Source organism: Vulpes vulpes, chromosome 4 (assembly GCF_048418805.1).
Source record: "Vulpes vulpes isolate BD-2025 chromosome 4, VulVul3, whole genome shotgun sequence".
In the NCBI taxonomy this organism is placed as follows: Eukaryota; Metazoa; Chordata; class Mammalia; order Carnivora; family Canidae; genus Vulpes; species Vulpes vulpes.
Window position 1 is genome coordinate 128,653,469 of NC_132783.1, and position 25,370 is coordinate 128,678,838.

General features: G+C 34.4%; 1 protein-coding gene across 6 annotated transcripts in view; it reads left to right on the top strand.

The window, feature by feature from the left end:
• Positions 1 to 22,215, top strand: part of RICTOR (RPTOR independent companion of MTOR complex 2) — a 111,540-nt gene extending 89,325 nt beyond the window's left edge. For 3 of the 6 annotated variants that reach the window (XM_072757040.1, XM_072757043.1, XM_072757042.1), the window contains 11 exons: positions 61 to 167; positions 1,014 to 1,243; positions 2,751 to 3,759; positions 4,038 to 4,109; positions 7,133 to 7,310; positions 8,321 to 8,405; positions 9,210 to 9,443; positions 15,511 to 15,666; positions 15,976 to 16,099; positions 17,511 to 17,649; positions 17,773 to 22,215. In XM_072757040.1, coding sequence (XP_072613141.1) covers positions 61 to 167; positions 1,014 to 1,243; positions 2,751 to 3,759; positions 4,038 to 4,109; positions 7,133 to 7,310; positions 8,321 to 8,405; positions 9,210 to 9,443; positions 15,511 to 15,666; positions 15,976 to 16,099; positions 17,511 to 17,649; positions 17,773 to 17,847 — 2,409 coding nt within the window. In that variant the 3' untranslated portion in view covers positions 17,848 to 22,215. The remainder of the gene's footprint in view (positions 1 to 60; positions 168 to 1,013; positions 1,244 to 2,750; positions 3,760 to 4,037; positions 4,110 to 7,132; positions 7,311 to 8,320; positions 8,406 to 9,209; positions 9,444 to 15,510; positions 15,667 to 15,975; positions 16,100 to 17,510; positions 17,650 to 17,772) is intronic. The other 3 variants (XM_072757041.1, XM_072757044.1, XM_072757045.1) reach the window with 1 other exon arrangement.
• The last annotated feature ends 3,155 nt before the right edge of the window (positions 22,216 to 25,370 follow it).

Below are 25,370 nucleotides of genomic sequence, written 5' to 3' on the forward strand. Positions count from 1 at the left end.
ATTTCTTAAAAGAATTACTCTTATAAATATATTTGATATAAGTGATTTCTTTTCTTTCAGGGAAATATTGGCTCATCAAACTGGGGTCTCAATTTGCTACAAGAAGAAAATGTGATTCCAGATATACTAAAACTTGCAAAGCAATGTGAGGTTCTTTCAATCAGAGGGTATGTTATTTCACTCATAAATCTTTCTAATGTGTATATATTCTTGTTCACAAAGGGCTGTGAGGGAAGAGTATTTTATGATTCAGTGTAGTCCATTAGAGCTATTAGTTCACTGAAAGTCCTAATGATACAGGATTTAAAAAGAAAAGGGTGCACATCAGGCTAGCTCAGTCAGTAGACCATGCAACTCTTGATCCTTGGGGTCATGAGTTTGAGCCCCATGTTGGAGGTAGAGTTTAGTTTAAAAAAAATTTTTTTTTAATGCACAAAGTCAAACATCTTAAGGAGGGGCACCTGGATGACTCAGTCGGTTAAGCATCTGCCTTCAGCCCAGGTCATGATCCCAGTGTCCTGAGATCGAGCCCTGCATCAGGTTCCCTGCTCAACGGGGAATCTGTTTCTCCTCCTGCTCTTATACTCTCGATCCTCTCTCTCTCTCTCTCTCTCTCTCTCTCTCTCTCTCTCATTTTTGTTATCATAATGTTGAAGTTTAGTTACTGGCAAACAGTGAAAGTAGAGTAGTGTATGTGCAGTAGTCCAATAGCCCATATAGTCCAGATTTATTTGAGAAAAGTTAATATATGTCATTTTTTTCCTAAGATTGAGTAATGTTCTTCTAAATTACTTCTTTGTAATTACTATCTATATTAGGAAGGTTTTCATGTTATTTATAGCCTTCTCTAAGTTACTCCTAATTCCTTTTAATACATGTTTCCATAAGCTAAACAATATTTAATGACCTTTAAAGAAAATTCAGATGTACATATAGCAAACTCATATTTTAGTTGCTGTAAGAAATCTCAGTTTGGAATTATAAACTGTCATTACTACATCTTTTACTTATAGGACCTGTGTATATGTGCTTGGACTCATAGCCAAAACCAAACAGGGCTGTGATATTTTGAAATGTCACAACTGGGATTCTGTAAGACATAGTCGCAAACATCTGTGGCCAGTGGTTCCAGATGATGTAGAACAACTCTGTAATGAACTCTCATCTATCCCAAGCACCCTGAGTTTGAACTCAGAGTCAACCAGCTCTAGACATAATAGTGAAAGTGAATCTGCACCATCAAGTGAGTATTGTTGACAATATTATATAAAGTTAGCTGACATTAACAGTTGTATTTATAATAACACAATTTAAATGTATTTGTTAGATTTCCTAATTTACTTTTTTTCTAAGATAATTTGACAGTAACGGGGTCTTGAAGAATGCGTTATCTTTTCACAACAGTGTTTAGCCACCAGACTACATTGTTCTCTCTCCTTGTTTTCTAAATAGCCTTTAGAAAATCCTAGTTACAGAGTTAAAAAACCAGCCATGTGCCAGAAGAACCATTCCCCTTTTGCTTATAATAAGATCTAAAAAAAGTAAACGTTTATTTGCTTACCTTTTTCATTTACATACCTTTTTCACTCAGTTTTCAAAAGATATAGAGATTTTTGAACCAGAATATGTTTGTTAAGAGATATTATATTCACATATTCATTTCTGAGAGAAGAGCAAAATTTTAAAGCTAAATATTTAAACTGTTAAAAGAGTATTAAAAATCCATTAAAAAGCCGTTTGTGGTTTTAAGCCCTGGGCTAAATGCTGTTAGGCATACAAAATTTAAGATCGGGTTCTTTTTAAGAAGATAGTGCAACATTTATCAAACCATATTTCACCAAGTCTAAGATGCTGTGAATTATAAGATGTACGAGTATTTTATGCACCACTAAAAAAAGAAGAAAAAAATATTACCTATTAAACCAGAACATACCACTAATTACAAGATACGTTCTAGTTTTAGAGATGACTAAGTATGAAAAATATGCATAATAGAATTGACAAAATCTGAAAAAAATACGTTATGCAAGTTTATTTAGGATTTTATTTTGCTCTCTTTCAAAATGAATTTGAGATAGTTTATAATTATTCAACAAAAAGTTAAAAATGGGATGAAATCTTATAGATGTCATTAGACATGGAGTCTTTTTTTTTTTAAGGATTAGACCTTGAATCCTTAGTACCTAAAGGAAAATAACAAGCCTAATTGATATAAACATGAATTTTAAATGCTGTGACTTGATTTTTTATAAGTATATTTTAAGATTGGGAATTCATTTCTTAGAAGATTAATCTCTCCCACTTACTGTGATTTGAAAAATAACAAATCTGTATAAACTGAGTGAATATCCATGATCAAGCCTCCTTTTTTCTTTAATTTTATCCTAAATATTTGGAGGTTTTAGAAACTCACTGCCATTAAAACAAAGTCAAGCAAAAACACAGTTCATATAAAAAAAAAAAAAAAAAACACAGTTCATATAAACTTTGATGAATCATATAATTTTTCTTTGGAAATAACAGAAGTTCCTCCTAATGACATAATTTCACATTTCACTTAAGTTTAAACACTTGATCTCAATTTCTTTTTTTTTTTTTAACATAGCTCCTCAGCAGTTTAAGCCTTTATTCTTGAAAATTTTTTCCCAGATGACTGTTCAATAAAAAATTCTTGAAATATGTCACTAAGAGTTGCCATGATTTTGTTTTGTTATTTTTTATGCACTTTTCTAAGAATCCTTTCGTTATAGGTATGTTCATAATGGAGGATGACCGGTTTGGCAGCAGCTCTACCAGTACATTTTTTCTTGACATCAATGAAGATACAGAGCCAGCATTTTATGATCGACCTGGACCTATAAAGGATAAAAATTCATTCCCTTTCTTTGCTTCTAGTAAACTTGTGAAGAATCGTATCTTAAATTCACTTACTTTGCCTAATAAAAAACATCGTAGTAGCAGTGATCCAAAAGGAGGGAAACTGTCATCTGAAAATAAGACAAACAACAGGCGGATCAGAACACTTACGGAGCCCAGTGTTGACTTTAATCATAGTGATGATTTCACGCCCATATCCACAGTACAGAAAACATTACAATTAGAAACTTCATTTGTTGGGAATAAGCACATTGAAGACACTGGTAGTACTCCAAGTATTGGAGAAAATGACTTAAAATTCACCAAGAGTCTTGGTACAGAAAATCACAGAGAAAACACAAGCCGAGAGAGATTAGTTGTAGAAAGTTCAACAAGCTCACATATGAAGATACGTAGCCAAAGTTTTAATACAGACACTACAACAAGTGGCATAAGTTCAATGAGTTCAAGTCCTTCACGAGAGACAGTGGGTGTCGATGCTACAACTGTGGACACAGACTGTGGAAGTATGAGTACTGTGGTAAGTACTAAAACTGTTAAGACAAGCAACTATTTGACACCACAGTCTAACCATCTGTCTCTCTCCAAATCAAACTCAGTGTCCCTGGTGCCTCCAGGTTCTTCTCATACACTTCCTAGAAGAGCACAGTCCCTTAAAGCACCCTCTATTGCTACGATTAAAAGTCTAGCAGATTGTAACTTTAGTTACACGAGTTCTAGAGACGCCTTTGGCTACGCTACACTGAAAAGATTACAGCAACAAAGAATGCATCCATCCTTATCTCATTCTGAAGCTTTGGCATCTCCCGCAAAAGATGTGCTGTTTACTGATACCATCACCATGAAGGCCAACAGCTTTGAGTCCAGGTTAACACCTAGCAGGTGAGCAAATACACATTTAAAAATGAACAATAATGGTTGCATTTTAACAGACTTAAAAGCATTAGACAGGTTTTACATCTACATAAAGCCTCAGCACTGACCTATTATAATTATTTACTGTGGTAGGCTATAAGCTCCTAGTTACCCGATATGATTTGAAATGGATTCTTGCAGCTGCGAGGGGGGAAAACAAATTCTTTTAGGCCCTGAAAATAAACATACATGGTTAACAAGGACACACAAGTCACAAGCTTTTTTTTATTTCTCGCTTCTGCAAGGATCGATTTTAAAAAGAAGCATGTCGGGGGAATCAGGAGCTTAAGACCTACAATAACAAACAACCTTTTCAGGTAGGTCAATTTAAGGCTCCAAAAGTTGACCTTTATTATTATTATTATTACTATTATTATTATTTTAAGTAACTACGAATTTCAGTGAAATTATTTTCAGTTTGTCTTAAGTAGCTGGTTATGTAGTAGAAACCTAATGAACATTAAATGAATCACTTGACTCTCAGGATTCAGCAGTAGCAGTTTGTGCTCAAGAACATTTAGGGGATTACTGTGCCTTATCTAAAGATTGTTACCAAGTGAAGAGTTTGATTTTACCTTTAAAATATATGCAATGTTAAATTTGCTGCAAGGATTTCTGTACCCCTTTTTTGGTTGTTGTTGGGCCAAATACTTCTAAAAACCTACTTAGTTTTGGTTATTAGTTCCCATTTAGTATTTATTAGTATACTAATATGGATTAGTATTTGTCAAGTACTGAGAATAGTGCTTGATACACATCATCATCATTATCATTATGGGTAGTTATTTCCTTATGTAACCCATTTGGCTTTTACAGAACCAAGTTCTTAATAGCATTACGAAGTTATTAAGCAGTTCTATGTCAGTAACACTAATACGTTTAGTAGACGGGGTTCCTTTGTAGTAGATAATAAATTATATCTCATTTGATAGAATTTAGGAATTATGCAGTAATGTCTCATCTACCAGGAACTCATCCAGCTTTGGCAACCTCATCAATTCAGAACAAAGGCAAATCTCTTAATAGCTCACTAGTCTAAATCTCTGCAGTAAGGTCCATGAATTGTATTCAGAAGAGGTACCTCTGACCCACATTCAAAGTTGATATTTATTCTAATAAGCTTGGATATCAGGTGTTGAGGCCTATGGAAGCAAGTTCCACATTGGAAGCTTCTGATTTGTAGAAACACTAACAGGAAAGGATAGCTGATAAAATTGATAGGAAAGGTGGAAATTTTTATTTTACAACAAAGTATTTGAAAACTCAAAGACTACTACAGCAGCCAGGGGCAGTAGGTAACAACTCAGCAACATAAGCAGTGTAGCACCATCTTACAGCTCAGTACAATAACCAAAGTGCTGTTAACTCTGAACCATTCAGAAAGTTATTTGAAATTTTGCTCCTGGAGTAGAATGCCAAGTTATTGGCATTGTAAAGGATGAATAGGTATTTTAATTGCTTGGGAGGGGGAAAAATAAAGTCAAGAGACAGGAACAGCTTGTGCAAAGGCATGACGGCGTAACAATTTCATGTTCATCAAATCTCTTCTCTGTTTTTCAAATCTATTTAGTTCTTAAATGTGTGTGTGGAGGAAAAAACTGTGTCAGCATTAGTCTTTGTATTCCTACTTTTTTCCTTTGGTTAGTTTGGAGAAAATGAAAGTCATAGAAGATAACTACAAATTTACTTTAACAGTTTGGAATCCAGGCTGAGAAGGATTATTATTGTTTGTTTTGTTTTCTTATAAAACAGTAGGCATGCAGATACCTATGGTATAATGGATAGCATGAATCTTGCAGTCTTAAAAATCATATCTTAGGGAGATAATTCCTTCGGTATATGGTAGATCAAACACTGAAGGTAGGAATCCTTAATCCTAAATTCTAATCCTGGTACTGAGTGAATGAACTTGAACAATATTTCATAAATTATACCTTATGTCTCATCTGCCTAGACTTCAACAGCTTTGCAAAACTTCTATCAATGCAGAAAAAAAACAGGCAGACCTCAATTGCTCACCATTATGAATTTGTATGGGAAAGTTCATGAATTTTGAAATATTTAGGCCTCAGTTGCCTCATCTAATAGAATTTGTACTAGATCTTTGGTTTTAAGTTTTTCAAATGTAGCTTTTTAAGTAGAGACTCTCTTTCTTCACAAAAATTTTTCTATTGAAACCCAATATGCAGAATAAATTAAAATGGAGCTAGTCAGTTGAAATGGGGATTAGGAAGGCAGTAATGCAATAATTCCTTCCTTCGCCTCCAGTACTCCTTTAAGAGCTTTATGAAGTAAGTGAGGTTTAATAATACAGTTTTAAAACTACTGACCTATTTAATGAAATTTGTCAATTTTATTTAAGAGGGGTTTTTAAACAAAAACTAGTAGAAATTAGTGGTTTTTACCATGATAATCTTAATAATTTCAGTTTTGAAGGATTTCTTTTGTGTGCATTGTAAAATAATTCCTTTTTTAAATATCAGACTATATTGTTACATTTTAAATGACTTGAGTTTCTAAATGCCAATGTACATTAACTGTGGAGTTTTGTGTACTGCCTTGTATATACAAAGCAGGTGCCTAGTAAATATTTTAGTATGTATATTGCATGAATAAGAAATTTGTATGAGAAAGGTGAAATATCACCTTACAGAAATATCAGTATACCATACATACACCTTACAGAAATATCAGTATACCATACATACACCTTACAGAAATATCAGTATACCATATTTATTATGGAGTCAGTAAGGAATGCATTGAGGAAATATCAGTACTTTAAATAAAACTGTCTTACAGTATTTACAGATTATAACATTATTGCTGTTTGGTATCTGTTATCTGTGTTACATAAATCTTGTTGCTATAGCATGAAAGTAATTACCACACAAAGGATAATCAGTATTCTTATTTTTCATAAAAATGTTAAATGGAGTTGATAGACTCCATTAGTTGTACGATAGAAACTTTACTAGTTTGAAATGATTGTGAAGATAGTCCTTGGGTCATACCTGTGATTTTTGAGGTCATTTGTTTTGTTTTGTTCTGCTTCTAGATATTGAAAGTTACCTTAATTGCCCACTTTTTCATTTTTACCTGGGAGGCCATAGCAGTTGTTTTCCTAACCGTATCAATACTGATGATCTTTTGTATGTCATTTTATAACAGCTAAATAATTTCAAGTGTTTATATGCTCTTAATAAACAAGATGGCACTGTTTAGTACTTGGCTAGTTATTTATCTTTTATTAAGTTACAGAAATAAATAATTTTTCTATATGATTAATACAAATCAAGAAACTAATGCAAGGGTTTTTTTTTTTCTTATGGTTTTATAGGTTCATGAAAGCTTTAAGTTATGCTTCATTAGATAAAGAAGACTTACTAAGTCCTATTAATCAAAATACCCTGCAACGATCCTCCTCAGTGAGGTCTATGGTGTCCAGTGCAACGTATGGTAGTTCAGATGACTATATTGGTCTTGCTCTTCCAGTAGACATCAATGATATATTCCAGGTATCATTAATTCTGTTTTCTTACGAGTTAGTTTCCTGTTTTTTCATTATTGTATAACTGCTTACTAGAAATTAGTTTGGAGTAATACTATTTTGGGGGGAAGATAATTTTTTAAGGAACATTTGTTTAAAAACACTTTATGATAAAAAGTATTTCCCCTTTCTCAACTATTCTATACTTTTGTATTTAGTATTTCCAAGTCCCCAGAACATTATACTCCCTTCTGTTCCATACTAAATCAGCATCTTGATTTCATCCGTATATTTTCTATAGAAGTTTAGAGAATTTTTAACTTTGCTTTTTTAGCCACATTTGACTTATCCTTGTTTTTCATTTTTTACTTTTGTTTTTTTTTCACATTTAGCATTAAGTTTGAAGTGTACGTATGTTTCTTGTTGTTTTTTTTTTTTAACATCTGGGTGTATGTATGTATGTATTTATTTATTTATTTTGAGATTTTATTTATTTATTCATGAGAGACACACAGAGTCAGAGACATATGCAGGGGGAGAAGCAGGCTCCCTATAGGGAGCCTGATGCGGGACTCGATCTCAGATCCTGGGATCATATACTGAGCCAAAGGCAGATGCTCAACTGCTGAGCTACCCAGGCGTGCCTCCTTGATTTTTTAATTTTTTTAATTTTTTAATTCTTGAACCTGTTTATCCTGTACGGATAGCCACATGTGCCCAGTCATACAAGGTGTCCTTAATCCCATGAGGTACTCACAAATATCTACATGATTGTAGTGCTAAAGGATCTGCATTTGCTCAGGAGTCTGAAGACATTTCAGATAAATTCTAATAATAATTACTTTAGTATTTATTTAAATTACTAAGAGTAGATAAGGACTTTAAGGATTATTTGTTATTTTATCAAGTTTTGGTAATTTAACCTTCTTAAGTGATTTTTCATTTTAGGTTCATGTGCTATAGTGATTCTATGTAAATTGTATTTCATTTAATTTTGCTAATAAACATGAAGTGAACTTTATAATTTATCTATTTTAGGTAAAGGATATTCCCTATTTTCAGACAAAAAACATACCTCCACATGATGATCGAGGTGCCAGAGTGTTTGCCCATGAGGCAGGAGGTAATGCATGATTTCTGTTCTCATGAGATTCCTCTTTCTTTATATTAAAAAGAAAATTCTTTTAAAACAAGGTTGATTAAAAAAATATTTTTCAGTAGAATGACGTTAAAAATTCAGGTACACTTACTTTTAGGTCGTCTTAAAAATTATGCCAAAATAATTGTTTGAGTCAACTTAAACTAAATCACAATATATTTTTGTGAGAAGCTTAAAGAAATGTTTTACCCAACTTCTCAGGAAGACACAAACTTGATCATTTGATTCTGTTTTTAAAAACTAATGCGTGAAAAAATTGTAATCCTAATTCTCAAAGGTCTAATAAACAGGTGTTTGGGGAAAGGAGAGAGATAAAAACATACATATATTACGTGACCTCTCCTTGTTATGAACACTAAGATTTTAATGAATATATGCATATTAGCCACAGGTTTAAAGCTTCATAATCTTGATTTTTTTTTTTTTTTTTTTTAAACCAAGTACCTCTTCAGACTCAGAATTATAACATTTCTTTCTGGAAATACTGAGAATAATTGAAATGATGCCTTACTTGTATAATTTTAATTTTTCATTTTGTTTTTAAAATTTTATGTAATAAAACCTTATCTACTAACTTTGTTTTCCTAATTTTAAGCAAATTATTCTTTGTTTTCCTCAATTAAGGTTAAGATTTTGAGTCGTAAAAAGAGTTCTGATTTTCTTCCCTAGTTTTCCTTCCTTAAAAATTCATATAGTTTGAGATATCTTGAAAAAGGTGTCATTGATACTATCTTTATTAGATTTTGTTTCATATTTACTTATGCACAGGTCTTCCTTCTGGAACTGGAGGTCTTGTAAAAAACTCTTTTCACTTGCTACGACAGCAGATGAGTCTTACGGAAATAATGAATTCAATCCATTCAGATGCTTCTCTGTTTTTAGAAAGTACAGAAGACACTGGATTACAGGAGCATACAGATGATAACTGCCTTTATTGTGTCTGTATCGAAATTCTGGGTTTCCAGCCCAGTAATCAACTAAGTGCAATATGTAGTCATTCGGGTGAGTGATTATATATCCTTCTCCACCTAATTTGAATCTGCCTCAGTCACAAGTCATGTCGCAGCTCTGTTGACCATCCCTCTTACTCCTTAGCCTTAGTTCAGTCACTCAGCATTTTCCTGTTGGAGGATTGGAGGTTAATGCTTCATCTTCAATTTTGGCCCCTTCCAATTCATTTTCATGCTATTCTCTGTTCTATACTGGCTATTCATATGCCCAGCACACAAGATTCTTTGTGTAATCTAGTCTTTTTTTTTTTAATTGGACTGTTACTAACATAAAATGTTACATTACTTTCAGGTGTATAATATTATGATTCAACAATTCTGTTTTTCTTCTGTTTAATTCCAGCATAATTAACATACAGTGTTATATTAGTTTCAGGTATACATATAGTGATTCAACAATTCTGTATGTTAGTTACTCAGTGTTCATCAAGATGAGTGTGCTCTTGATCCTCTTTATCTCTTTCCCCCAAGGCCCAATCACCTCTCTTCTGGCAATCACCATTTTGTTTGCTGTATTTAAGAGTCTGTTTTGTTTGTGTTTGTTTTTTTCCTTTGTTTTGTTAAATTCCACATATGAGTGAAATCCTATGGTATTTGTCTTTCTCTGATGAGAAAGCATTATTTAGTTAGCATTATTAGCATTAGCATTAGCATTATTTTAGTTAGCATTATTCTCTGGTTCCATCCATCTGTGTTGTTGCGAAGGGCAAGATCTCATTGTTTTGTATGGCCAAGTAATACTCCATTGCACAAAAATACCACATCTTTAGCCTATCATTATGATTACACACTTGGTTTCCTTCCATATCTTGACTATTGTAAATAATGCTGCAATAAACATAGGAGTGTATATATCTTTTTAAATTAGTGTTTTCATTTTCTTTGGGTAAATATTCAGTAGTGGAATTACTGGAATATATATTTCTATTTTTAGGGTTTTTTTTTTTCCAGGAACCTTCATACTGTTTTCTACAGTGGCTGTACCAAAGTGCACTCCCATCAACAGCACTTGAGGGTTCCATTTTCTCTACATCCTCACCACACTTGTTATTTCTTGTGTTTTGATTTTAACCATTCTGACACATGTGAGATGATAACTTATTGTGGTTTTGATTTGCATTTCCCTGATGATGAATGATGTTGAGCATCTTTTCATTTGTCTGTTGGCCGGCCATCTCTATGCCTTCTTTGGAAAAATGTTCCAGTCCTCTGCTCATTTTTAATAGGATTATTTGATTTCTTGGTGTTGAGTTTTATAAGTTCTTTATATATTTTGGATATTAACCCATTATTGCATGTCATTTGCAAATATCTTCTCCCATTCAGTAGATTGTTTTGTTGATAGTGTCCTTTGCTATACAAAAAAATATTTTAATGTAGTCTCAATAATTTTTTAATTTTGCTTTTGTTTCCCTTGCCTTAGGAGACATATCTAGAGATACGTTCCCATAGTTAACGTCAAAGAAATTAGTACCTGTTTTTTCCTCTAAGAGTTTTGTGGTTTCAGGTCTTACCTTTAGGTCTTTGATCCATTTTGAATTTATTTTTGTGTGTAGTGTAATAAAGTGGTCCGGTTTCATTCTTTTGCATGTAGCTGTCCAATATTTATAGCCCATTTGTTAAAGAAACTGCCTTTCCCTCCCTGTATAATCTTGCAGCCCCTTTGTCATAGATTAATTGACCATATAAGTGTGGGTTTATTCCTGGCTTCTCTGGGTTTCCAGCCCAGTAATCAACTAAGTGCAATATGTAGTCATTCGGGTGAGTGATTATATATCCTTCTCCACCTAATTTGAATCTGCCTAATTTGAATATGTAGTCATTGACCATATAAGTGTGGGTTTATTCCTGGCTTCTCTGGGTTTCCAGCCCAGATCTCTGTTCCAGTGATCTGTGAGTCTGTTTTTGTGCCATTACCAAATTGTTTTGATTACTACAGCTTTCTACTGTATTTTCAAGATTGCATGGCTCTTTGAGGTCTTTCATTATTCCATACGAATTTTAGTATTATTTTTTCTAGTTCTGTGAAAAATATTGTTGGTATTTTGATGGGGATCGTATTAAATCTGTAGATCATTTTGGGTAGTATGGATATCTTATCAATAGTGGTTCTTCTAATCCATGAGCATGGAATAGCTTTACATTTGTTTGTGTCATCTTCAGTTTCTTTCATCAGTGTTTTATAGTTTTCAGAATGTAGGTCTTTCGCCTGCTTGGTTAAGTTTTTCCCTAGGTATTTTCTTATTTTTGGTACAATTGTAAATGGGATTGTTTTCTTTTTTTTTTTTTTTTTTTTAAAGATTTTATTTATTTATTCATGATAATCACACACAGAGAGAAAGAGAGGCAGAGACAGGCAGAGGGAGAAGCAGGCTCCATGCACCGGGAGCCCGACGTGGGATTCGATCCTGGGTCTCCAGGATCGCGCCCCGGGCCAAAGGCAGGCGCCAAACCGCTGCGCCACCCAGGGATTGTTTTCTTAATTTCTCTTTCTGCTACGTCATATTGGTGTATAAGAATGCAACAGATTTCTATATATAAATTTCATAATTTTAGGCATGAAAAATGTTTTCCCTGCTCTCCTTTCTTTTCCCTCCCCCCTCCTCACACACAAGCTTTACACATAGACAGTCTCTTTTGCAGTTCCACCTCATCCTGTCAGTATTTTACCTGTGAAGCTGTCCCTCACTCTTAAGTCAGATGTTGACATTTTTTTCCTCTCTATCTCACCCTTTGTACATAGGTCTCTTATAATCATTATTTTTTTATAATCATTATTGATTGGCTATTTTTTTTTCTCTTCCACTCATTTAGTTCCTTCAGTGTATGGGCTGTCATGTCTTAGTTTTTGCAAATTCTTCATTTATATACTTATTCATCAAATACTTGTGAAACACTGTAGATTTTACTTTACTGTTTTCTACTTATTTTATCAAACAAAAAATAGGGAAACCAGCCCCTTCATTACCTAGTCATAAGACAGTCACAGCTAATTCTAATTCATTTGTGACCTGTACTGGGAGAGTGATTGGTAGAGTATTGTGAGGTTTGGGACTTGTGAAATACTTGCTGCAGGCAGAAAGTCAGAGCCTCTCAGTTGGTTCACCAGTGATGTGAAATGTTAGAGAAAGAAGCAGCAGGGGAAGAATAATTCTGAATTGGGAAATGATTACAGTTTACTACTGTTACTCATCTTAGAAGTATGAAGGGAGAAAGGCCAAATGGTTAAAAAGTCTCCAAACCTTTATTCATTTCATGCCCTCAGTATTTATTATGCCACTACCATGTGTCAGACATTAAACTAGATGCCAGGAAAACATTTGTGAGAGAGAAAACAAAACAAAACACTGTTCTTGTACTCTTTAAGTTTCAAGTGGAGAAAGAAATGGATGAATGGGTTGATTGATCACTTGATCAATCAATTGTATGAATGTAATACTGCATTTGTAACAAGTGCTGTTAAGAATAGGTACAAGCAAAGGAATATAACCAAGGAGGCAAGTCAAAGAAGAGCCTTATGAAGAGTTTAGTATTGAGCTGGGATCTAAAGAATCAATAGAAGCTAACAAAGATCAAAACAGAGAATTTGAAGACAAAGTGAATAGCCTAATAAGCAAAAGCCTTCTCTCATGGGAGCATGCATGGCAAGTAGAAGGGACTAAAAAGACACCTGTGTTTACACAGTAAACACTTACTGTTTACAGTAAGAGGGAAGGAGATATATGATCAGTCTAAAGGAATAGGCAGAGATCAGGTCCTACGGAGCTCTTACTACCCAGAGTATGGTTAGTGAACCAGCAGCATCAGTATCATCTGAGAATTTGTCAGAAATACAGAATTTCAGACTTCATCCTACACACAGAATCAGAATCTGCACTTCCATGAGACTCCTAGGTTGTTCATGTGCACAGTAAAGTTTGAGAAGCATTCCTGTAAGCCATATGAGGATTTTATGTATCAGAAAGAAGACTTCCATGTTGTTCATGGCAGATAACTGAAAGATAATCCCTATACTATTTAATGATCATTTTTTAAAGGAACATCAAAACCTGAACACAAAACATTTTGTTCTTTAAAATTTGTGGTCTGGTGGTAATGGTTCAAAAATGTAAAGCTCAGGGTCACCTGGGTGTTTCAGCAGTTGAGCGCCTGCCTTCAGACCAGGGTGTGATCCTGGAGTCCCAGGATCTAGTCCCACATCGGACTCCCTACATGGGGTCTGCTGCTCTCTCTACCTATGTCTCTGCCTCTCTCTCTCTCTCTCTGTCTCTCTCTCTCTCTGTCTTTCATGAATAAATAAATAATATCTTTTTTAAAAAAAATGTAAAGCTCAGAGGAAGCACTATTGGAATAGGATTATCTGATAACATTTTATTCTGCATCTGCCACCACAGATTTTTATGTACTTTATGGTTTTGTTGTACTTAGAAGAATGATTTTTTATTTTATTTTTTTTAACAAGAATGCTTGAAATGTTCAAAGATAGGACATGATCCTAAAAGGTTAGAAATATTAGGAGTCATCACAGGTTAAAGGTGAGGCTGAAATAGTTTATGACTTCTCAGAAACATGTTGACTGAATAAAGTATAAGTGTCTTACTGTTCCTTGTGCTGAAATATTTTGTCATCGTAGTCCCCGAGTAGCTTATCAGCTGATTATAAAATAATCTTACTGTTTTTTAAGTACATCTTCAGTTCTCAAATTTTTGGCAGTAGTTTTATTTTTTTAAATCAAAGAATGATTAAGTAGCATGTTTACTTTTAAGTGCGTGAAAGACATATGATTTACTTAATAACCAAAATCTCAAAACTATGGCAAATTTATAGATCTTCTTTTCCAAGGCATCAAAACATTTTCTACTTAGTATTATGTAAGTAGTACTCTTAGGAAGTATTTAGAGGTGAGATGAAAGGATCATATCTATTCTATAGAACAACATAGGGAGAAATTGACATTGGTTTCGTTTCCTAAGTTTTAAATATAGAGCTTTTTTTCCCCCTCTACCGTGACAACATGCTATAGCAAAAAGTTAGTACTAGACCATCTGTCAAGAGCTCTGACTTTCTGCCTGAGTTGTATCTCCTCTCTCTGAATCTCTTCTCTTTCGTAAGATGAAAACTTTATTTTTTTTTCTTTTTTTTTTTTTCTTTTTTATTTATTTACGATAGTCACAGAGAGAGAGAGAGAGAGAGAGAGGCAGAGACACAGGCGGAGGAGAAGCAGGCTCCATGCACCGGAAGCCTGATGTGGGATTCGATCCCGGGTCTCCAGGATCACGCCCTGGGCCAAAGGCAGGCGCTAAACCGCTGCGCCACCCAGGGATCCCAAGATGAAAACTTTAATTTCCAATATTTCTTACAGTACTAAGGTGGTATGATTTAATAGGTTGTCCAGTGTTGTTCCCTAAAAGATAGCCAAAGACTTCCTGATGGCGTCCATTTGTTCTAATCACTAAGTGCTCAGGAAAATTTTAAATAAAGTTAATGTCACTTTAGCAACACAGAGATGTTTGATTGACTTCAAAATCCTGTCTAGGAGTACCTTAGCAATGCATGGGTAGTGTGGTAAATTTAATTCTAAGGAATGAACTATAATTAACCCAGGGAAGTATGATTCTTAAATTGGTAATTATTAAATGGAAAGCAAGTCATAGAACAATAATATAGCATAATTCCACTTATACACCCACAGAACTTTAAAGTAACAAAAGATCTTAAAAAATATATATGTCAAACTTTTAACCATTTCCCTTTGGAGAGGTATTTAGTGTGGGGGTGAGAGTGATGGGACAGGGGGTAGATATAATGCATCTTTATTTGAATTCTTTAATCATATATTCATGTATTATTTTTGTAATTTAGGAAAATAAAATTTATAAATGTCTTTAGGATTTAACAAACCTCACTATCTGAGCAGTCTGGATTTACTTTGAAGATCATTATGGAAAATAATTGTTGAAAACTGGAAAGAAATGATAAATCATCTCTGTGGTATATAATAAAGCATAGGAATTAAGCCATTATGTTACTTTAATAGAAATAACTGATTTTCTCTTCAGACCTTCAAGACATTCCGTATTCTGACTGGTGTGAGCAGAGTATCCATAATCCTTTAGAAGTGGTTCCTTCTAAGTTTTCAGGGATTTCTGGATGCAGTGATGGAGTATCTCAAGAAGGCTCAGCCAGCAGCACCAAAAGCACAGAATTGCTACTAGGTAAGTTTTCAGATTCATATACAAGCATTGTTATTAAAACTGTACTTAGTTTTGTTGATAAATAAATAATGTTAAATGAAATTGTCTCAAAACTGTGACAAGTCAGTTTTACTTAGGTATACTTGCACCTGTATCAGCTGCTGATATATATCCTCTTAATTGTTCTCTTCCATTTAATTTTGTTCCCAAACGATTGCCAAATTATGTGCAATTTTTCTCAGTTTTAGATCTTTAAGTGAAGTCTAAAAACAAATCTTATGAATTGTAATCATTTCTCTTGTAGTAAAGATATTTTCATCATCTTTTCAGGTGTTAAAACAATTCCAGATGATACACCGATGTGCCGTATACTCCTTCGCAAAGAAGTTTTGAGATTAGTCATTAATTTGAGTAGTTCAGTTTCAACTAAATGTCATGAAACTGGGCTTTTAACGTAAGTAAACTATAAGCATAAGTATTCTTTGTTCCACTTTTTAGGTTGAAAAAAATCCTTGAAAAACTTCAAAAGTTAGACTAATTAGCTTATATCAGTATTTCTCCATGGTGTACCTGTGTGAGGCTAGATTTTCTTCACGTACTTCAACCAAAATAACATTTGTTATAAGACTGAATGCAGAAGTAGGTATGTGAATCCAGCTATCTTCTGTTAAGCCAGACTTTAAAGAGATCTATAAAAATGTAAAACAATACCACTCTTCTCGCTTTTTTAGTTTTAGAAAATATTTTTCATTAAAATGTCATTTCTGGGGTACCTGTGTGGCTCAGTTAGGCATCTGAGTCTTCATTTCAGGTCATGAACTCAAGGTCGTAAGATGGAGCCCCTTGTTGGGTTCTACACTCAGGGCAGGAGTTTGCCTGGGATCCACCTCCCCTCAACACCCCTGACCCTTGTGCTCATATGCGTACACTCTTTGTGTCTCTCAAACAAAAACTATATGTTTATGTCAGCAGGCAATGGGTTTGCTTTTTAAATGAATTCATATATATATTTTGAAGTTTTCTCAACCTTAATTTCTAATATGGTAATCATCAGTGGCTATAACCCACAAAAAATAAGCTTTCGGGGGTTCTATAATTTTTAAGGAAGTATGGGAATCTTGAAACTGAACAGTTTGAGAAAAGCAAGTCTACACAAAAACAAGTGATTTTATTTGGTTTATTTTTTTCCCTATTTTTCTTCTTTCTTGTAATAAAAGTTACAAAAATTTTAATTTTTTTCTCTAAATCACAGCAATACAATAAAGGAAAATTCAAGTTGAACTATTATTATCATTGATCTACACTATTAAAAGTGTGGTCCTCAAAAGAAATGCAGCACTGAGTCTCTTGTGGACTTTAAAAAAAAAAAACAGTACCACGATGCCAGGGTCCCCCTGCAGACCTCCTGGCCAGATGCTCCAGCAGTAGTAGGTCTTTAGCTTGTGTACTACCTCACCGCACCCCACCCCTGATTGTGACATACTGTTTCAGCTAAAAGCCACTTCAAAAGTTGAAAGATATAAAGAGAAAGCCCAGTCAAGATATTTCAAACTTAATTTTGAAAAGTCAAGTCATCCTAGGCTAATAAATTTTGCAACTTCCCATGCTAGTGAAAAAAATATATATATTTCTGACTTTCCAAGAAGTATTTAATCATTTTAAGAGACAACCCCAAACTTAAAATATCTAGTTTAAGTGTGAGATAAGAATATTTAATATTTTATATTTTTAAGCCATCATTCCAAATATGCCATCCGATCAATGTCTGGTAAAAAGAATATTTAAAAAGTGATAGTTTGGAGGGAAAAATAGGTAAGTGGTTATTAATAGTTTTTATCACAGCATTGCTTTTTCTTTGGTTTTAGAATTAAGGAGAAATACCCTCAGACATTTGATGACATCTGCCTTTACTCTGAGGTTTCCCATTTGCTCTCACACTGCACATTTAGACTTCCGTGTCGGAGGTTCATACAAGAATTATTTCAAGATGTACAGTTTTTACAAGTAAGTAGAATTTGTATTTCTGAAATTCACTGTTTCAAGAATAGTTTTGTGTTTGGGTTAAGAGGAGAGTCTTGTCTGTCGATGCACTAGAAAGTCATTAACAGTTTGCCACTCCTTTCTTAGATGCATGAAGAAGCCGAGGCTGTGCTGGCAACACCACCAAAGCAACCTATAGTTGATACATCTGCTGAATCCTGACCTCATATTTATGATGTCTGTAGATGAATACTATATATATTCATATTTGTGGATTTCCTAAAAGCCTCAGAAAATGCTGACTAACTGGGCAGCCAAGACAGGAGTATCTTCTGTTCCAGCAATTACTGGTACATGCACAGTTGGAACTGCAGACTTCCCTAACCAAAACAACTTCCTCTTTTCCCTGTTGAACCCTCTGGGGTTTCGTTGCTCATTACCACAGTTTTAAGAGTTTTAGTTACCATTATATGCAAGAGCCAAGCACTGAATACCTACATAGGTTTTCTATTTTTTCATTTTGAGAGCATAACAGTGGAACAATAATAGGATATGCAGAAGCACCCTTCACACAGTTATTTCTGAATTCTTTTTTTTAGGGTAAATATAAAGATGCCTTGTTTGTTAACTAACTCATGGAAACCAGGAGTCAGTGTCTCTGAGGCTGCACCCTGTTCCACAGAGGGGTGTGCTGTAACTGCTGGTATTAGAGGGGGAACTTTGGCCCTGCCACATTTTTCTTAATATTTGTAACACTACTTCAGAGGTTTGTAACCTCAAAGCAAAAGAAGAGCCTCAACAACCCAGGACTTATAAGTTATTTTTATGTTACTAGACTTGCAACAGTTTGTTTTCTGTCTCTTCAGTTTTGTGGCAATATGTTATTATAGGCTATTTGAACCAATTAAGGTTTTTCACTACAGTTCTTGATTCAAATCAGAATGTCCTCTTATAATTCTGAGTATTTCCCATTTGTAGAATGCACATGTTTTCATTGGACTTCTCATTTTCATCAACTTCCCATATCACCATTTGAAAGAGGAACTTGAACAAGCACTATTGAGACGTAAAGCAAAAGAAAGCAGTAAATAACACTTTGGATCTTCTGAGGAAGAGAAGTTTGCCTCTGATTTACACATTCCGTGGGAAAAGAAGAGCCATATTTCCTTTTAAAAAACAATCATTAATGCAACTTGAATTATGATTAAAAATTGTAGTGAAAAGCCTTAAGTACCAAATTTTAAAGCAGCAGTAATTTAATTTTTATATCAGTGTTCTTGTTTTGCACAAACTAAATGCAGTGATAGGTGAGTTTATCAATACAGTAATTGCCTTTATCATATTTGTGAAGTTGTTAGGTTGATGAGGGCAAAGTTTTGTTTATTTGTTTAATTTGTATATGTTTAAAGATATTTGAGAATCTTTACAGGAATTAAACATATATGCAAATTTGTATATAAAAAATAGCATGGCCATCACCATTAGAATGCTTGTAAATGAAAGGATTATCTTTTTTGAGGTCTATATATAAATAGAAAAAATCCAGCTGGACTGATTAGGACCCTTTTTTTAATTCATTTGTTTATACCATTTTTACAGTTACACATCAGCTTTGACACAGTCCTAGTACCTTGATTAATATTCCCCATAGTACAGATCCTTTTTATAACGGGCTTGTTCTTTGAGATCTCTGTAAAGAACCCTGTGAACTAGAAAACGTAACTCACAGAGATACTTTTTTTTTTTTTTTTTTTTTTTTTAATTTACTGGCACTGAAAGTTCCAATTGGGATGAAGCATTTCATCTCACTTCATAACACCTCTTTGACTGCACTTCAGTGAATTGTTCTTACATGCACTGTGTAGCAACTTACATTATAACAAAGCAGAAAAGGGCTGTAAGCTGCTGCTTATGTTAAAAAGTGGTTCTTCAGATTTTCTCTCATAAAATCCAAGTGAAAATAAAATATTTTTTTTAACTTTAATTTATCACTGAACCCAGGTGTTTATTTAAATGTTAACAGTACTTTTAAGAACGTTGCCTGTCACCTTGGTCTTTGGTCTTGGATGATTAAAATGCCTTCCAGAGAACCAAATGTCAGAGTTACTAGACCAAATAGTGGTTAAAAACTCCAAAGGAGGTAATTTAGTAATCTTATTCATAATGGGGTTGACATATTTTAGACATTCATTTTAAACACTACCTCAGTTAATATAGAATATAAAATCTGTGGTTTAATCCCTTAAAAGTTAACAGTAATTCTTTTTTGTCATTTACACAACTGTCCCCATCCTGGACCCCACTTCACTCATCCATCCCAAAATGAAGTCTTTGTTACTATTAACCTGAACAGTTTCATTGACTATTACTTTGAAAGACATGTATGTATACATTATAATAATTGCCTATAGCACTTAGTTTGGGGAGACAGAGTTTTGTGGTTATAAGTAATCTAAGAAAAAAAATGTCTATACTTAAATGTATAGTGCTATTTGGTTTATCCATGTTTCACTGACAGGTCTAATACGTTTTCAAGTACTCATCTGTATAAAAGTAGACTTTTATGATGAAAAATGCTCACATGCAGTGCCAAGTGATTTACCTTAGTGTTTAAAAATATTAAATTATAGCAGAAAAGATTAGGAATGGTGTCAGTGGTAATAGAAATAATTGAGAAAATCATCTATAAGTAATAGATACTACCAGACTATAAAATACCAAAATAATGTCAATACTGTAGTTTTTCAAGATTTTAGAATTAATCTTAGTCCATATAAATTTGTACTATTGGTAATTATTGAATAATTTGAAGGAATTTGGGCAGTTGTGCTGGTTGTAAACTGAATATCTAATTGTAAAGTGAATTGTCATTTCTAATTGAATTTTTTTCAAGAACAGATTTCACTTCACATACTAAGTAAATACTGATAAATAATAAGGAAATTAGAAATTAGTATTAATAATTAAATATGGTCTAAAATTTCTTACACTTTTCTTATTTATACCTAGATAGATTTGAGGAGAGGGGAGAAGACTCCCTCTTAAAAATTTTCTAATAAAGATGAGTAGCATAAGTACATTCTGTAAGACAGTGACATTAAAAGAGGCTCTTTGGAGGGATATACATTCTTATGCTAGTTTTTCTAACATCATGTGTACAAGTTGTTTTGAAATGGTAGCTTTAATAGTTTTCAGCTCTTTTATCCAGAGCTTGAGATAATTAAAGCTGAGTTTTTCAGGTCATATTTACGGTAGTAAAATGTTCAACAGTGAGGTGTCAGTGCTTATTTAGATTTGTCTACTGCTCTTTATAAATTCTTCTTCATTCCATTCAGAGGATGCCTTTTATCCCTGCATTAAAGCACAGATCAGTGAGCAATAAAAACTAATCAAATTGTCATCTAAATTATAACTGCAATTGTTTTTGCATGGTAAGAGTGAGGTGCTAATTTTGTGTGAGATTAGCTTTGTAAACTACCTTGGGAAAAGTCCTTTGGAATTAAGATTTCCCCCCTTTTGTTTTATGCTTCCGGTGTTGTCTCAAATTCACAATCCATTAAAAGTGGGAAAAAAGAAAAGGTAGAACTAACTGAGAGAGTTTTATGAAAAGAGCTGATGGAATAAAAGAACATTTCAGGTTTTCCAAAATAGAAGTTGGGAAAGGTCTCCCTTGTCTCCCCATTCAGGAAATCCACTATTACCAGCCTAACTTGAAGAGTATCACTACAGTGAGAGTTTCATTATAAAAGAGTACTAGTGAAATAGATAGCAGTGCTTATCAGACAATATTGAAATCTGTGAGAATCTTTCTAGGAACATTCTTTTTTCCTTTTAGTTCCAGGTTCCCAAAGTATTTTTCATTCGTAGTAGGTTTATATATATGACTCACACAGCATGTGGATTCCCCGCCCCCTTTGGAGTATTTTTATAATGTAGGTGGAGAGCTGGGCCGCAGCACGCATTAATTGCACATCTTGTTTGATTTTCTTTACAAAATATTTAATTTGAAAAATATAATTTATGCCAAAAAATACCTTGTAATTTTGCCACTGAATAGGTTGATTTAGCACAAAATACAAAGTCTTGGGGCAGAGGAGGGGAGATAAAAAAAATTTTCATAGATAATAGTTGACAAATGTTCCATTCCCAGCCTGGCAGAAACCCTGAAGCTGCATCGTAAAACAAATGGTGTAAATTAGTTTTGAGAAGTGGTAAGGGATTGTGAAGAAAATCTCAATGCTCCCTAACCACATGATATCCTTTTTTTATTTAGTTATAAGCTGCTACATATTTGGAGGTTCTGGTGTTTGTAGGTCACTGAACAGACATTGAAATCTGATTTATATTGTATAACTGTAACATAGAAAGAAAAAGTATTTATATATTTTCCGTAAGAATATTTCATTGAGTTGTGTATAATTTAAAGAAGGTTTGTCCCCAAATGGTTTTGCTCACCTTGATTTTTTTGTGTGTGGTTTTCTTGTTTTTGTATAATGTGTACAGTTTATGTCAAGGGCATTAAAAGCCTCCTGAAGCATAATCTTATCAAAGGGATACATTGTTAATAAAATGTACTTAAAATTCTTAAAACTTGTGTTCTGTTTGAAATTTTAAAACAATCATTGTTGAATTATGAACCACTGAGGCTGTTACATGTGACTCCCAGTAAAAATGATTTTTAGTTTGCACAGATAAGAGCCTAGTTTAGTAACACATTAGTGGCTATTCCAAATGTTTTAAAATATCTGTACTTAAACATTCTTTATGATCTAATCAAACAAATAGCCTTACAGATTTTATTTTCAACTTCAAATAATTATAAAAGGTTTGAGAAAATGGGTCTGTCTTTAGATACAATAATTCTGAGTTTTTTGATGAAATAATATACAATGTAAGTGATGAAAGTATGTTGATGACATTTCTGTGAAAGGTATTTGCTCATGCAGCAACTGTCCTGATCAGATGGACTATCAGTACAGCCACCTAGTGGTAAAAGAAAATACCACAAGGGAAATTACCACAGCTGGAGAATAAAATTCAGTGTCAAAGCTGGGTCAAAGCTAGGTTATAGTTGACCAGATGTAGTAAAATGTATGTCTCACTTTCAGAAATGGATTTGTCTGGACGGAGGGACGCCTGGGTGGCTCAGCAGTTGAGCTCCTGCCTTCAGCCCAGGGCTTGATCCCGGAGACCCGGGATTGAGTCCCACACCAGTCTCCCTGCGTAGAGCCTACTTCTCTCTCTGCCTGTGTCTCTGCCTCTCTCTGTGTGTCTCTTATGAATAAATAAAATCTTTTTAAAAATTTTGGATAGATTGGTCTTTTTTTATTTTTATTTTTTTAAGTTTCGCTTATTTGACAGAGAGCACAGAGGGAGTGGCAGGCAGATGGAGAAGCAGACTCCCTGCAGAACAGGGAGCCCAATTCAGGACTGAATCCCAGGACCCTAGGATCATGATCTGAGCCAAAGGCAGATGCTTAACCGACAGCCACCCAGATTGGTCCTTAGGCACATTTCTGTATATATCATTTTCCCCATTGCCTTCTGCATATGTATATTGTTCAACAAAAACATAGTTGACCCCAAAATAAACTAAAAGCACAATTAGTAATCATCATATAACTGATCTTTGAAAAATGTGGACCTAAACTTCAGAAAGTTTGTTTCATTCGGAAAAAAAACTCTTTGGTATATAAAAGTACTCAAAAATAAAGTACTGTCTCAGTCCATTCAGGCTACAATAACAAAACACAGACTGGGTAGCTTACAAACAACAAATCTATTTCTACAGTGCTGGAGGCTGAAAGTCTGAGGCCAGAATGCTAGCACAGTTGAGTGAGGGAACCTCTTCCAGGTTCCAGTTCTCGTTGTGTCCTTACATAGCAGAAAAAATAAGGAGCCCTACAGGATCTCCTAATAGCCTTAATCCCAAGTACATGAGGGCTCCAGCCTCCAGACCTAATCAGCTCCCAAAGGCCCCATCTCCTAATACCATAATCTTTGGGGGTTAAGATTTCAACATAGAAATTTTGAGGGGTGCAATCATTCAGACTATAGCAACTACTTCTGTATTGATTTCAAAAACCAAAATATATTAGAACTTTGTTTCTTTAATGTTTATCTTAAGGGATTAAGTCAACTGTGTTTGGTACTTTAAACTGAATATATTTAGTTATTGTGTTGTAAATTTTTAACTGCTAATTCTGAAGGACTTTTCTCTGTTGTATCTCTTCAAGGGTTTCTAAAGTTCTACTTAATGCAAAATGTTTAATAGTTTTGTAAATTCTTTGAGATGAAAGCTAGTTTTCTTTCCACGGAGCTCTTTGAAGAAATACTAGATGTTGTCTAATTCAACTTGATTTTCTCAATACACATTCTGGTGGAGAATCAATTTCACTAGAATCAGCGTTGAGTCAGGTAGGTGCTAGAATGGGAGCAAGAACCTCTGGCCAGTGCATGGTTCTGCTGTGTGGCCAGGCCCTTGCTCTGAGCCTCAGTGATCACAGTACCCTGCACACCATCAAAATACCAATATTTTCAAAGACCCCTGCACACCATCAAAATACCAGTATTTCCAAAGAAATATTACTAATTTGGCTTTAGATACTTCAAAAAAAAAAAAAAAAGTGGGCGCCATGTGTAAGCAGGGCTTAAACTCATGACCCTGAGATTGAGACCTGAGCTGAAATCAAGTGTTGGACACTTACCCCTCTGAGCCATGTAGGCACCCCCAGTCAAAATACCTTTAATTTTTTTTTTTAAGATTTTATTTATTCATTCATGAGAGACAGGCAGAGGGAGAAGCAGGCTCCATGCAGGGAGCCTGATGCGGGACTTGATCCCGGGTCTCCAGGATCACGTCCCAGACCAAAGGCAGCGCTAAACCACTGAGCCACTGGGGCTGCCTGGTAAAATACCTTTTAAAGGTGTATTATGGTTATAGTATGAAAAGAAGAGCTTAGAGAAACACAAATATTTGCTGATGAAGTCATGTAAGATTTGCTTCCAGATAGGAGGGAGAGTGGAGAAGGGTATGGATAGGCTAAAACAGCCATGGGTTAGTGGCTGTTAGGGCCAGTGATATTATATACAAGGATTTATTACACAGTTACACTTCTGTGTCATTTGAAATTGTCCGTATTTTTTTTAAAGATTTTTATTCATTTATGAGAGATACACACAGAGGGCAGAGACACAGGCCAAGGGAAAAACAAGCTTCATGCAGGAAGCCCTACATTGGAACTCGATCTCGGAACCCCGGGATCATGCCCTGAGCTGAAGGCAGACGCTCAGCCCCTGAGCCATCCAGGCATCCCTCCATGAGCACTTTTTTGATCCTAATAATTCTGACACAGGAATACAAATTACAAAGTTTCTGAAGAATGCTTCTTAAAGTAATGCTGTTAAGATGGCATATGGTATTGACAGTTAAGGTTTTTAATATGAATGTATTTGATGTTATAGGAAAGGGATGTTTAGAGACAAAACTGTAGTCATAGTGACACGAACATAAAGTTATGTAGCTCAGCATTTCCTGTTGGAATGTTGCTATATTTCAGAAAGGCATCATCTGATTTAGGAGAAAGTGAGTGTGCATCCAAATGCCTTGGAGGGAGCTGATGAAATACGTAGATTTCAGGCCTCATGTCATGGAGATTCTGATGAGGAGGTTGGGAGTGGTATCTAGAAATTAACATTTTTAGTAAGCTCACAAGGTGATTTATTGACTCTACTTACGGTTAGAT